Genomic DNA, 15,766 nt, shown 5'->3' with positions numbered 1-15,766 from the left:
CTTAGGTACTGGAAGGCTGTAATGAGGTCACAGTGCAGCCTTGTTTTCTCCAGGCTGAATAAGCCCAGTTCCCTCAGCCTGTCTTCGTAGGGGAGGTGCTCCACCCCCTGATCATCTTTGTAGTCCTCCTCTGGTCCCTCTCCAACAGCCCTCCGTTCTTCTTCTACTGGGCGCTCCAGACCTGAATGCAGTACTCCAAATGGGGCCTCACATGAGCAGAGTGGAGAGGGACAACCACCTCCCTGCCCCTGCTGACCACCACCACTCTTCTGATGGAACCCAGGATACCAGTTACTTTCCAACCTGCAAGTGCACACTGCTGCCTCATAAGTCTTTCATCCACCAGGACTCCCAGGTCCTTCTCTGCAGGACTAACGCTCTCAAGGACTGCTCTTCCCAGTCTGTATATATGCCTGGGATTCCTCCAGCCAAGTGCAAAACCTTGCACTTTGCTGTGTTGAACCTCATGAAATTCACCCAGGCCCACCTTTCAAGTCTGTTGAGGTCCCTCAGAATGGCATCCTTTCCTTCCCCTATGTCAACCACACCTCTCAGCTTGCTGTCATCAGCAAACTTGCCGAGGGTGCACTCAATTCCTCCATTGATAAAGATGATTAAGTGCACCAGTCCCAAGACAGTCCCATGGGGGGACAGCACTTGTTACCAGCCTCCACCTAGACATAGAATTATAAATCACCACCCTTTGTCTGCAATCTGTCAACCAATTCCTTACCTACCAGGTGGTTTACCAATCAAATCCTCATCTCTGCAATTTGGAGACAAGGATGTGGTGGGGTACTAAGTCAAAGGTCTTGCACAAGTCCAGGTAAATGATATCAGATGCCTTCCCTTTGTCCACCAACACCATCATGCCATGATAGAAGGCCATGTTCTATGAAAGGCATGACCTTCCCCTGGTGAATCTCAGCGACTAACAAGTAACTCAACAAAACTTCTAAAAAGCTTCTGAGAACAATGAACTGGTTACTGATTATTTATCCCAAGAAGATTCTTTGTGTGACAGTAATGTTTATCACCTCTGGAAAAAATAAATAAATGAATAAATAAATGAATAAATAAATAAATAAATCTTTCCTTTCCTACGATGCTGGGATACAGGTTACACAGTCCATTCTGAAGGCTAAAAATTCTGTTACAGATTAAAAAATATACAATGATTACTAAATGGGAATGTTTTTTCTAATTTTTTGCAATCCAGTTGCTGTTAATATCAGTTACTATTCCATTAGGAATAGATATTTTTTTCAAGAAGAATTTTGAGCGTAGACTGTTGAAAACTTCTAAAGAATGAAAGCTTACAAAGAAAACACTGAGCAGGCTGCTCTTCGAAGTCCCATAAAAAGATTTCTGGAAAGAGTGATAATTGATAGAACCAGAGCATGTATCCCCTGTATGTCTATGAGTTGATTAAATTGACATTTACTGCAGATCTAAATAATGCATTGAGAATATGAGTACTTCATGTAATCAAACAATATTTCATCATCAGAAGTTTTCATGTTTCAACCTTTTGCCAAATGAGACACAGATGTCAGAAGACAGTGGGATAAATTTCTAGGGCACATATTCCTTACATGCTCATGTGAATGATATAAACTACTTGCCCCATCCAGAATATAAAAATTACTAATTTGAGAGAACATTAGGAAAATGAAAAGGTAAAAGAATTGATAATGACTTGAAACACTGTTTCTCTAACCTAGCTTGTTAAGCAGGCACAGACAAATTAAGGCTAATGAAAAGAAAAAAAAAAAAAAAAAACAAAACAACACCAGACAGGAATGCCCCCTCAACACTTTCTTTCTCTTATGTGGTTGAACATTCATTCTTCTATTTGTCTGCAATTAGGTTTCTTACTCCACAGTCATATTCTTCTCTAACTGCAGACTGTCAAGCACATCATGAAGTGATTGACAAGAGTTGACAGCTCTCCTATTGTCATTCAAAACTTATTGCAGACAATACCTAAATACAAGTCACTTTTAAGAATAATCACTCATTTTTTCTTTTCTTTTCTTTTTCTTTTTTTTTTTTTTTAAATTATTATTGTTTAAGATGGCCAGCTTTATATGCAAAAATTGAACACAATATGCTGCTCACATACATGGGAAGTGACCACCATAGTCAATAAAAATGTAAATCCTATTCTCAGAGACAGTACAAAACTTCTTTAGAAGTACAGGGTAACAATCAAAGTTGTGGAAACTTTGGAAAAGTGGTGCCAAGCACAGAGTAGTAAGGGCAAGCATGAGCGACAACCAGAAATCAAAGAGGGAGTAGGGGGAAGCTGATAGAACTGTTGAGTGGACCAGCAGGAAGGACCAGTGAAACTGAAAAACAATTTGGATGCAAGGTGGCTGGAAAGTATGACGTGGTTTTTAACATTGTCTGGAGGAGTCAGCAGTTTCAGAGAGCTAAAACTTGGAACAGGATTTTCTGCATTTGTTCTACTTCCTATCCTGACTGTCTCCTCTGTCCACTCCTTATAATGCATAGACTCATTTCTTGCGCTTCCTCCATATATGTAGTCACCCTCACCTATCATAATTCCCTAACAAACCGTCTTTATCCCCAATGTAGTAGGGAAAGTGGAAGCTCTGAGGCAAAGGCCTGGAGGAATCCAGGTTTTTATCTTCCTCCTATGGCTGGTGAGATATGCTGACTAAAGGTTTTCAGATGACTGGCAGAAGAACAAGCACAACTGCCTCTTTTCCCCATGCACATTCTGAGCTTGCCAGAAGAGGTAAGTAGCACCATCAGCAGACATTTGTGCAACACATAAGCTAGGGTTGCCTACCTGGGTTGGAACAGAGCATTTGCAGTTTCACTGACAGGAAAGGAATTAAGATGAAATTCAGATCCCCAGACCATTTAATTCCAGAAAGTAAATTATTACAGAGGCTAAGAATTTGTGTAGGGAAAATATTAAGTGGAAAAGGTAAATAAATAAATAAATAAATAAGCAATAAAGATGCTGTTTGACATACATGCGTACAAGATTTGAAGAGCTAGTATATAACTCTACATTTAAAACATAAAAATGATGATCAAACCTTAGCCATGGAATTACTTTCACAAGAATTGCATGCATAGCAAACAGCATTATTCACAGACCAGAAGAAAGTTACCTGTAGAAAAATTCGAGGGATAAAATTTGAAGACATTCAGGCAAAGAATTCACATTAAAGAAAATTTATTTTAGACTCTCACTCTCAGACTAGCACAATGCTAGCAATGCCTTGATTATATACCCAGAGAGCTCCAGTGAACATGACTTTCCAGAGATAATGTGCAAGCCAAAGGCATTTCTGTAGAGGCACTATGCTACCTTTATGCCTCCATCTCTGGTAAGGAGACTTTTATCCATAGACTTATGGTGAAAAGATAATAAGTCTCAGAATAATATCTATATGGACTGAATGGGGAAAAAAAAAATAAAAAAATGAAAAAAAAAATCAGGCAAATTCTAAAAGGCAACAATTGAAAATGAAATGGCATAGCATTCAGAACTTGTTATATAAATGCTGGCTGTAAGTCTATATTAATACCTTAAATAAAGATATAACTATTTTGAAAGAATCTGTATTTGCTCTTTAGAGAAATATATTTAAATACAGTGTTAATATTTTGGAGAGAGCTAGTTTATTTCTTCCAAAACAAAGCACATTATGTATTTTAGCAAACATTAAAAAATTGAAGTCAGTTTTCATTATTAGTTTCCATTCAGAAGCAACCCTTCTAATGATTTTTTTCATGCAATTTGCTTGTTCATCCCTATGAGTTTCTGACCTAACGCCCAAAGCTGTATTTCCTGGTGGCAATGATTTGTCAAGCCATAGCTAGTGTTTTCACACCTCAGTCTCCTACTGCAATGCCACTCTCCAGTTCCATAACTAACAGATACGCTAGCAGTAGCTGAACAAGCAGAGCACAGCAGTCACAACATAACAGTCCATTGCTCTTGACAATAGATGCAAAGCGTTCCTGCCAATAATGGCTAGATTCTGTAACTCAACAGCATGTTTCAATTTCTACGACTGCCAGCAAGTGAAAACTCAGAAAACAGTTTATGAGGAATATACGCACAAGGAACAGAAAGTAGCACTAAAAAAAGTATCTAAAGTATTAGCCTATTTGTAAGCTTTTATTGTATTTACCTTACTAGAAATATCTTTCTATTCTTTACATATTTCTTTTTTTAAAGTATTTTGGTTAAGGATTTCTCATGGACTCGAGTCATAACATCGTAAAGCTTATTAACCAGAACTGCTCACAGGCAGGAGGAAGACTGACTTTTTACATAATGTAATAGTAATAGGACAAGGGGGAATAGCTTTAAGCTGGAAGAGGAGGAGCTAAGGTTAGACATGGGGAAGAATTCTTTACTCAGAGAGTGGTGAAGCTCTGGCAGAGCTGCCCAGAGAAGCTGTGATGCCTCATCCTCAGAGGCACTCAAGACAGATTGGATGGGGCCCTGGGCAGCCTGAGCAGGTGGGGGGCAGCCCTGCCCATGGCAGTGGGTGGGAGGGGTTTGAGGTCCCCTCCAACCTAAACGATTCTATGATGCTTTGATAAATAATTGTCTGTTCAAATTCAGCTGCAGGGCTGCTTCACTAGGTGCTCAATCACCAGTTCAGTACCTGATCTAACAGTTCTCCTACGTGTGGTAAGCTAGAAAAATACAAACAGTTGTAAAACATGCAACATTGAATATATTCAAGCTGCACGAGAAGCTACATTGAAGGCTTACTGCAAATACAGAAGTGTTCCAGGGTTCAAGACTAGCAGTAGTGTTGAGAACTTATAACAGATGCAGATTTTGTACTTCCCCATCCATATACATAACTATTTCATTGGAGCAGTCTCTATTATTATGTCAGTATTAGAATACGACATTATGCCAATGTGTTAGAAAAAATACACATTACTTATAAATAAGATCTATGCTAGTATTATTAAAACGGTAGCCTGTAAATATGCATTCCAATGCTGATTTCTTTTGACTGTTTTGTTACATTTAAAAATATATATCTCTGTTTATAAAAGAAACCTGTAATAATGGATTAACAACATGAATACAGCAAATACTGCTAGAGATGCTTTTTAAATCTTGGAAATAAGATTCTGGATTAATGTTATTTCATGAATTACTGGTTACTCACTAAATTAGCTAATAGTGTTACAGTAGTAATTCTACCATTATTTAACAAGAAATGAGCGAGTTATATTCTACTGAGGATTTTGGAAACAAACACTAAAAATTATGATGCCTAACTGAAAGCCTGGAGCCTGGGGTCTGAAGGCACTGTGGTCTCTAAATTCAAGTTAAAAGAATTATGAAGAAAAATGACATTGGCATAAAACATATTACGGTAGCATGAGACATGCTGCTGCCATTTAAATTATGCACAGAATTACGAGAGCAGAAAGGAATAAAAGAAAATATATATATATATTTAATAAGAAATGTATTTTACAATAAAAGCTGTTATAAGTTACAATATGCTTCTTGGGAGTGGAGGAGGTTTAAAAAGCATTGTTCCAACAAACTTATGGTGTTCACTTTTTTCTTACCATGTTCTCTGTATCACAGAGAACAAAAAAGAAGCCTGTTCCACTGTCCACTTCATCTAAATTCTGGGTACAATTCTAGGAAACAATGCATCCTGAAACATTCTGAAGAAAGTTTCTCCCACATACTCTATTAATTTTCAAGTGCAATGATGGCAAGAGAAAGATGGGTTAAACGGCCCTGTTGGCTCATGTCTTACTTGCCTTCCTTTGATGATCTTCAATACTCCCCTTCCTCTTTGATCATACAAAATTTCATCCCACCACATCAGGACTATAGACTTTCTTTTTCCCTATTTTGCTAAAAGCTTTTCAAAAATATTCTTGTACCAGCACCATAAAAGGACTGAAAGAGACAAGCAAAACATCTCTCTCACAAGCAATAGAAAAAACAAGATCCTTAGAGTTTGCAGCAAACTTAACGGTGGAAACAGTCTTAAGACAAACAAACAAACAAACAAACAACACAATGAAGAAGATTGAAAGAAAGAAATGGAAGAGTTCTGATTAAAATTTTTTTTGTTAAAACACAGGAAGTGAGCATAGATAATTTTTTTAAGGTAATTTCCATTCCTTGTTCCATTTACATAAAGACATTTGCAGAGCTATCCTAATTTATCTTTTTGAAAGGGAATGAATGTCACCACTGAACTCATTCTGTCAATTATAGGACTACAACAGAACTTGAGATTCTGTGTTCTCCATAATGTGATTCTATGACATAGAAAAGTTTCAGCATTAGAACAGCTGCACAAAAGCAATGAGGACAAAGTGAATTTAATAAATATTCTCTGCAAGAACAAATATGACTTTAGAATCAATTATTCAATTTCATGCAAAGTAAAAAGAGTTTAGAATATTTGCTTTCCCCTCCTTGCCGCTTTCCCACCCCAGCCCCCCCCCCCCCCCCCCCCCGCCCCCCAGAAAATTGTAACATGAGAACCAACACAAAACAGTGTTGTTTTTCAGTCTTTGTTTGGGTGAACAAAATGCTCAGCTGCCGCGAACCAAACCAAAGCAAAACTCATGGAATTCAGTGAGCTGCTGTACGCTATAATATTTTCCCAGTCTTCATTAAGGTCATGTATACATAGACAAATAATGAAAAACCAAATGGGCAAAGCAGACACACAGCAAGACCCTTTAATCTAATCAGTATATTTAATCCGCAGTTTCTTTGGCTCTATACAACCTAAGTATGAACACTTTTTAATACCTAAATACACATTGATAATTAGATCATAAGTATTTTATTCACTATTACTGAACAATCAGTTCTATTGATTTATTGATATCAATCTTAGATGGTTAGCAGTTAGATGTATTTCTTCCAGCATGAGAATTACACAGCCCTAAGTATTCTGATTTTCAGCTAATCATATTGACATGATGAAAACTGCTTAAATAGTTCATCACTGATATCCTGAATTTCATGTACTAGCTTTTTAGGTTACTCGTTCATGATATCAGTTAGCAAAAATTATTTACTATTTTTATATTTCACTTTGCTACCCTAAACAGCTCTATCACAAGAAAACTATCTAATGGAAAAAAATAAGAACTTTTATACAACAGAATCTTAGGGAATTGTCATGGATTTATGTATCAAAGTTATATTCTTAATACAAGCCATACAGCTAATGCTCCAACTGACATCTTAACCACAAAACATCCAGGTTCCTTTTTAAAACAGAAAACTTACCTTAATATCAAAAGCTCCTGGCTGACCCACTTGGTTATAAAGCTCTAGCTGGTTTTTGACAGGTGTTACCCACAATGTCAGTTGATTTATTTGCTGATCAAGTTCTATGAAATCCTTTAGCAAAATCTCTATTTCTTTTTGCTTCTCTGGTAGATCTTTGGACACCTGAAAAAAGTATCAGAAGCTGGCTTTGTAGTAAAGGAAAAAAAACAAACAATCAACATGAAGCAATTTCAAATTATACACACATATGCTGTACACATAATGTATATAAGTTAATTGTGCACACCTGTAGAAGGAAATGAAAGAAAGACTAGAAACAGTAGTCAAATTATTATGGTATCTTGCCAGTCAGTTACAACACTCTCTTTCCTACAAATAAGTAAATCATAAGACTTCTCATTTTTGTTATTCTACTATTGCATTTGTAGTACATTAAAAGTTTGTTTTTTTCTGTGTATGAAAGTGCTTTCATGCTAAATTTTTAGTCTTAGAGAGCAACAATGAATATAAAAGCATGAAAGTGACCACTTGAATGACATTTAACCTTCCTTGGCCTCTCTGATCTGGAAATTTATAAGCATCTGTTTTCTGACAAGGTGTTTACAGTTGTCATTTTTGCCCAAATTTGCATCAGCAGATGCTTATAGTGAAGAAAAATAATGAAGAAATGTGCCATCAATACTGAACTTGATTCTCTGATTTGCATTCAAAGTAGTCAGATTTTAACCAAGTGCATCCTTTGCCAGTAATTAGAAATTATTAATCAGTGAATGACACAGTTCAAATCTAACAGCACTAAAACATTTGGAGTAAATACAGGAAAAGGTTGAAAATAAATAAAACAGGTTGGAGCCAACACTCCATGCTGTCCTTCCCAGCTTGTTTTCTATAGCTGGAGAGGTGAGGTGTCACTATACAGTATGGGCAACGTTGCAAACATTTACTAGAGGAGAAACCATCTGGACTTGAAAAATAATTAGAAACAGCAAATAAAGTTCCTGGGAAAGGAAAAAAAAAAAAATAAATATGGCAACTAACTATGAAAAACAGCCAAGAAGTATGGTTAGTTATTCATGTCAAGGAAATGGAGTTTCCTGATGATCATTTCAAAGCACAGGTTTTTACTAACACAGACCTTGCAAAAGTAGCAGAACATGAGGTTTCTGATGTACACTGTAAGATATAAATTCACCCCAAAGCTGAAGCTCAACAGTATTAAGTATGGCTATCATGTTGCCCCGCTACAACAGTATCACTGGTGTATACTAATTCCTATTGATGATATTATACAATACATAATTAATCAAAACCCAGAGTCATTAAAGCAATGAAGATTACCAAACAAACAAAACAACAAAAAACAAAACAGCAAAGGAGTGGGAAGAAAGCAACTGTCTCACAGCATATTCTGAATTTTTTCTGAAATTCAGTTTGAAAATGCTGATCTGCTGATGCTACAAAATGGCTACATATGGTTTACTATGCCATACTTAGAAGATGGTTCTAATTCATTAACTTGATTTGCAGTTTGTTAAATTATCTCTGTTGTTCATTATATCCACCCCCATAACATCCTTTTTAATAAAAACTGACCCACAAGTCAAATCGCTTTTTCTATCCCCCTTATCTTGTTAAATATAACAAAAACTCTGCTTTTCCAGTACGGCCCAAAATACAAGAGAAAACAATTAAAAATGCATTCATTTCCCTTATGTGTTCACTTAGTATCTATGTAGATCTTGGCCTAATTTTACAGAAGATTAGTTTCATCTTTCTTACAAGTTTAGAATGATAATCTTCAATGTTTAATAGCTTTAATATTAATATAAACAAATTCCACAGAAAACCAATTAAAAACAAATATGCAACCACTGCCAGAAAAGAAAAAAATATTCAAAGTGATGCCTGAAAATCTGAAATTTAAATTAATCTGTCTCTAATCAGCGTTAATCAAATATATTGTGGCAACAAGAAGACAGAAAAATAAATTTTTAGTATTTTATGGAAAAAAAAAAAAAGACTATACACTAAGATGTAGTATTAATCTCTGATAAATGAGAAGGGAGAAACAACAACAGATGTGGACAAGGGTGAAGTAAAATTAATAGAGGGGAGATTTAGGGTAGTTATTAGGTGGAAATTCTTAACTCAGAGGGCAGTGAGATGCTGGCACAGCTGCCCAGAGAAGCTGTGGTGCCCCAAGCCCTGGAGGCACTCAAAGCCAGGGACCCTGGGCAGCCTGAGCTGGTGGGGGGTTCACAGCAGGGGTTGGGTCTGAGTAGGCTTTGAAGTCCCTACCCAACCAAAGCATTATGTGATTCTATGTTATATGTTTAATCTAGAAACAGAAGAGGAAAGATGAGGTTTTGTTTATATACGTTACTTCACCCACATGTTTTCAAAAGTAACTACACACACACACACACACACACACACACAAAAAAAAAAAAAAAAAAAAAAAAAAAGAGAAATAAGGCACAACAGATTCCACCTGAAGTGAGGTGGCAACATAAGTAAATGCAGTCTTACAAATCAGCTCAAGGGCTAAAATTGTAGCACAAATATATGATTGTGTTTCCTTTATTTTTATTAATTGTAGTGCATGTGAATAAATAAAAATAAATAAAAACAAAATTTAAGTCATTATGAATCTGCTCATTTTACAGAGAAACTCAATGCCTTTTTCTTTTACCACAGAAACTAAAAGAGCAACAGTAGGTAGGTAAAAACAACTTCCGTCAAACTCAAAAGTTAACGACTATGGATAAACATGTAATAAATTTTTGGCTGGACATCAGAAAGGGAATACCATGTAAGATCCATGTAAAATGTTTCATGTTATTGTGTGTAAAACAGATTCTTCAGTTCTGCATTTATTTTCTTATTTATTTATTTAATTTTGGCATCAAGCAGTCAAGCTGGCTAATCAAATTAGGACCTCATGTGCTTAAGGGAATTATAAATCCTCCCACTGAGCCAAGGTACTGCTGCAGGTTGTCTATGGTGAAACAGCCCAATTCTGTCCTCCAACAACTAGTTCTTAGCTCCTGGATGCCTCAAGTGAAGAGTAAACAGTATGTCCCACTCCAAAACTTTTATCTACAGATTTCACTTTTTGGCCTCTTTCTCCACCTTTTAATGCCCCCCCCCCCCCCCCCCCCACTTTAGGATTATCCATCTGGTATCTACCTAGTTTCATCCTCTATAATATCTTATTTCTTTCCCTTCTGTCTAAGAAAAACAGTTCACTTTTACTATAGAAGGACTGACAACCTTTCATAAGCTACAAAACCAAAAGCAGTGGTCATAAGGCACCATCTGTACAAAAGTGAAAAACGGTGAGCACATGAGACATTTTCTCCATATTCTGCCTAATCTGTACACAAGCCTGAAGAAAGCAAAGAGTTCTGTAAGATGGCAAGGAATAAAGTGCACAAGTGACAAACAATTGAAGAAACAACAACTTTAATTGGGGCAGCTTTCTAAAACTGACTTCACTTTCTGCTTAAAAATTAATATCTTCAACGTTACCTTATTTGGCAGCCGGTCAACAATGAAAACATACCTTGGTTTGTAACCAAAGGAAAAAAAACGTTTTTAAAGTGCAAATGAAAATTATAAGCATGGATTATTCCTTCAAAGACAAAATTCCGATTTCAACATCAAAGGACTATATAATTTCAATGATGTGTCAAAACATTAATCTCAATGCATGTGAAGCATCTAAAATTTTGTACTTTAGTTCAAATGTTAATTAAGTTAGATTAATCGGCAGCTTAGTAACAGAATAATAGAAAAGATTTATGTCCCAAATTGGAAAACAGTAGAAGATCCTAATTTTACAGACTGACATTGGTCTTCACAATACATAGCTTTATTCTTATCTTAATATATCATGCCATTTTTTACTTAATTAGTTTTATGTACATCATTTTTTTTTATCTTTTCTTTAAAATATTAAAAGAACACAAATAAATTACCAGCATAAAATGACAATATCTCTGGAAACATGAAAATACTCTGTCAAATTTAGATAGCTGCATGACTTCAAAGTCTAGATCTTTATCTAATATTGCTTATTTCTGTTCCATTTGAAAGTCATATCTTGGATATCTTCCTTTACTAGAAACCTAAATAATACACTTTGGGTTATTTCCATTCCTATCCCAATGTGACAACTTTGATGCAAAACCATACAGTTGCTCAGCTCCGCTTTACAGACCTCAAACATTTGCATGCACCAGTTTTCCACCACTACTTCCTAATTTAGCTTCAGAGAGATAACTGTCTTTCAGATAGATAGGCACAGTTGCATGCATGCAGTATGTGATGACTTAGAGTGAAGCAGATGGAAAAGAATACTGACTAATATTGTAAATATAAAAGAAAAAAGTTGGGTAAGGTATGTCTTGTGTGCCTCCGGTGGCGCAGCGGTAGAATTCCCATTTGCAACACCAGGGGGCCCGGGTTCGAATCCCCCGCTGTGAAGCAGGGGGTAGAAGTGCCGCTCTGCTACACAGAGGGCTCGAATCCCGGGAGTTGGACTCGATGATCTCTAAGGTCCCTTCCAACTCGCACAATACTATGATACTATGATATGATATGTAAAATCACATTCAGTGGTCCCTGTTTTAACTCCTTATGAGTATAACAGAGAACAATATCATAGCTGTGTAGTTCAATCGTGCAATAGACAAAAAGATATTCAAAATGAAAAAGACGAAACTAATTAGGTGGAGTTAGTAAGTAAGAAAGAAAAATTAGGAATAATTTTGTAGAGATAGAAATGTTATCACAAGCGAATGAACTTGATAAACAATGTAGTTATTCAGGCATCATTTATTATCAGCAGCTACCACTTGATAAAAGAAAAGAAAGCCACTGAAATGACTCATTCACATGATGAATGCCTGATTTTGAGTATTTCCCTTCTTGCTCACAAGTCAGCGTCAAGGTCATTTCCCATTTACCTGAAAGGACCACACAGATTATTTTTCAGACTGCTAACAATGTTTTTCTTGTACTATTGACTTGGAAAGGTCCTTTGGATATTAAAAATATGTTCTTAAAGTGGGCTTCTATTGTAGGATAACTGGCAGTATCAGGTTTTAAAAAAATACAACATTGGTTGCATGAGGAAAAATTTAGAATGTGTAGTGCATTTCCTTGATAAAGCATGATAATGTAAGACAAGCTGCAGTTTCTGCTTTACTATTCACTTTTTGCTAAAATAAGAGGAAAAAAAGATAGGCTACTCCAGGACATTCAGCCCATAGCATTAATGGACCAAAAGCAAGTTTAGCTACCATCTATACCAAGACTAGGATATGAAGGTAATAAAAAGCATGAAATACATGCTTTAATACTGACTTAGTGATATATTACAAATGACACATCCATAACATTATTAAAATTATTACATAAAACAGCAGTTCTTACAGTCTCTGTTCAGAAAGTTTTATCTGCCTAAAATCACCTTTCCTAGACTGTGTATCAAGAAATGATTTAAAATGGGAGGGGAGAACTTAATTTTTATGCAACCTTTCTTAACGAAAAATGATCAGTGTAAGAAAGAGTTTCATGTAAGTTCAGTTTAGGATACCACTTAGTTAATTAACTGAGCTATTTCCATTAGCAAGCTCAATATTGACTTTAAAATAAAATCTATGTAATTTATTCTAAGTGATGAATATTTATGAACCTTAGTGTCTCTGACAAACTCAGACTAAAGACTATTTTACTAGAGGAAGACAAAATACGCTACTAAAGTATATTTATAAAATTATCATTTTCAAGGTAGCCAATGTTCAACATTTCCCTACAGGATTCCCAGGACCTGACCTTCCTACATGTTTTGGAGGCTTTCTTCTTACTTTTGTTTTTCATTCTTAAATTCTTAGATACGTATTTGTAATATTCACAAAATATTTTTTTATTTAAAAGATCACTTTTCCCATTCATGGAGAAGAGTAAAGCAATTCACAAATGCAAGACAAGAATGATTTTCTGCTTCATTTGGCTAACTTTTTTAAAAGCAGACAAATGTATCCCCCAACCAAATGATTCATTTTGTTTTTCTTACATGATAATATGATGATATATATCACACTCGTCTGAATAACAACACTCTTTTTATATTTAATATTTATAACTAATTGAAATTCATTCTTTTGTGGTACTATCTCAGTGAACTTCTTTTGACAAGGGCATTTTCTGAGCACAAGACCCTCTACCTTAAACCCCTACTGAATACCTAGTCCAATACTTTTTTTATCTCTGTCCCTCACTCAATCCCAGAAATCCAAAAGCAACACTAAGAGGTTTAAAATCTGATTCCTGCATTGACTCTTAATAAAGGATCCTTTGACACAGGACAAGAAAATTAATCCAAAATAAAATTGCTAATCACAGCAGAAGATATCATATCTATCCCTCAAGTTATTCTTAGCCTAGAAAAAAGCAAACTCCTGCATTTACCCCACAGTAACTGTACCCTGCCTAAACAGTTACCTTGAACCAGTTAGTCATATATTTCTTCCCAGAGATGAAACCAGAATCTGCTGGGAAGTGAAGAGGAAGAAGAGAAACTGGCAGGCCACAGTGCTACACCCAGCACAGAGCTGGATCTGCCACTGTGGTGTCCCAGAGCAATGCATTCATTGAATCACCGGAGGTGGGAGGTACTCTTAAATGTCATCTGGTCCAAATTCTTTGCGATGAACAGAAAGGGACACCTACAGCTGTACCAGGATGATCAGAGCCTCACCCAGGCTGACCTTGAATGTCTCCAGGGATGAATGTCTCACCCACCATACCCGTGGGTAACCTGTTCCATATTACTTTGAATCACAGAATCATAGAATTGCTCAGGTTGGAAAAGACCTTAAAGATAGAGTGAAATCACAACCTAAACATACTAACCTAACAAACAATCCTCCACTAAATCATGTCCCTGAACAACACATCCAAATGGTTTTTAAACACATCCAGGGATGGTGACTCAACCACCTCCCAAGGGAGCCTATTCCAGTGCTTAACAACCCTTTCTGCAAAGAAGTTCTTCTTGATATCCAATCTAAACCTCCCCCTGTGTAACTTGAGGCCATTTCCTCTCATCCTGTCACCTGTCACCAGTGAGAAGAGACCAGCCCTGATCTTGCTGTAAGCACCTTTCAGATACTGGAAGAGAACAATAAGGTCTTACCCTCAGCCTCCTCTTCCCCAGCCTAAACAGCCCCAGTTCCCTCAGCCTCTCCTCATAGGGCATAATCTCCAAGCCCTTCACAAACCTTGTTGTCCTTCTTTGGGCCTTCTCCAGCACCTCAGTGTCATTTCTGTACTGAGGTGCCCAAAAGCGAACACAATACTCAAAGTGAGGTGCCACCAATCAGGGCAGGATGACTTCCCTAGTCCTGCTCATCACACCATTCCTGATACAAGCCAGAATGCCATTGGCCTTCAAACCACGTAAAACTCAGTCTCTTGTTGAAACTTGGCAAACTGAACACAGCAGTCCCATCACTACTTTTATAATTCCAGGCAGCAGAGTACTTCCTGCCTGCTGCTGTGTCTCATTAGCCCTCCTTTTCCTTTTTCTTATAAGAACTTATATTATCTGATTACTTTACTTTCAAGACCGTGCCCAATACTGAAAGCTTGACTTCCATGTGTAATCAGCTCACAGTGGCAATCAGTCAATAGCTAATTAAACATAAGATATATTCTTCAGTGCTATTGCTTACATCTGTGAAAAGCTTCCCAGAAGCACAAAACTGCCATGGACTTTCTAAAAATTATCATCTGCCAGAATCCCTGATAAGCAAAATGAAGCCAAAACCATTGCAATGAAACAAATGTCAATAGAAACAAAAGCAAACAAACAAATGAATTTTGCTCAATAGAGGAAATTGATATAATTGGATTTAAGGTTTGCAATACAGCAATAAAATCATTATGAAACAGCAATTTCTTGTGTAGCGGAAGCATGTTAGATAATTAATGCACAGATAAACTATGTTATTACCACAAAAATTAAACAAGGATATTTTGCTATATCTTCGGACAGCATAGATAAATTTCAGCGGATTGAATTTTGTACACAGGTGTTGATTCACAGCATTTCTTAAAAAAAAAAAAAAAATGTATTCTACTAAAAATTGTACAGAAAGAAAAATAAGCTGGTATTCCAATTCTAGAGAGTGGTCCTGACTACCAATGCACTGACATGACTGACAGAATACATGTAACAATGAATTTAGCTTTATTGTTGCCTGTTCTTTTAGAAATACCTCCTTTAGCACTCTGAGGAAGGTGACAACTTTTCATTTGGGAGAAATATGCAGTTAACAGAAAAGTTGAGAGTGTGGAATTTACTTTAGATAACAGTGCTCAGTGTAGAGCTCTGTATCATAAAAACAGGCAATTCCCTGAGTAATGCTGATGCTCAGTTTTTAAAAATGTGTTTTTTGA

The 15,766-nt window shown here is 36.4% G+C and overlaps 1 protein-coding gene across 18 annotated transcripts in view; it reads right to left on the bottom strand.

Annotated features, from left to right (window-relative positions):
* The window catches only part of DMD (dystrophin), a 1,110,121-nt gene that overhangs the window by 344,328 nt on the left and 750,027 nt on the right, over positions 1 to 15,766 (bottom strand). For all 18 annotated transcript variants that reach the window (XM_072349305.1, XM_072348356.1, XM_072348443.1 and 15 more), the window contains one exon: positions 7,295 to 7,459. In XM_072349305.1, coding sequence (XP_072205406.1) covers positions 7,295 to 7,459 — 165 coding nt within the window. The remainder of the gene's footprint in view (positions 1 to 7,294; positions 7,460 to 15,766) is intronic.

This window comes from Excalfactoria chinensis, chromosome 1 (genome assembly GCF_039878825.1).
Source record: "Excalfactoria chinensis isolate bCotChi1 chromosome 1, bCotChi1.hap2, whole genome shotgun sequence".
Classification (NCBI taxonomy): domain Eukaryota; kingdom Metazoa; phylum Chordata; class Aves; order Galliformes; family Phasianidae; genus Excalfactoria; species Excalfactoria chinensis.
The sequence above is the reverse complement of the archived record's forward strand: the minus strand, read 5'-3'. Positions and strand labels throughout refer to the sequence as shown.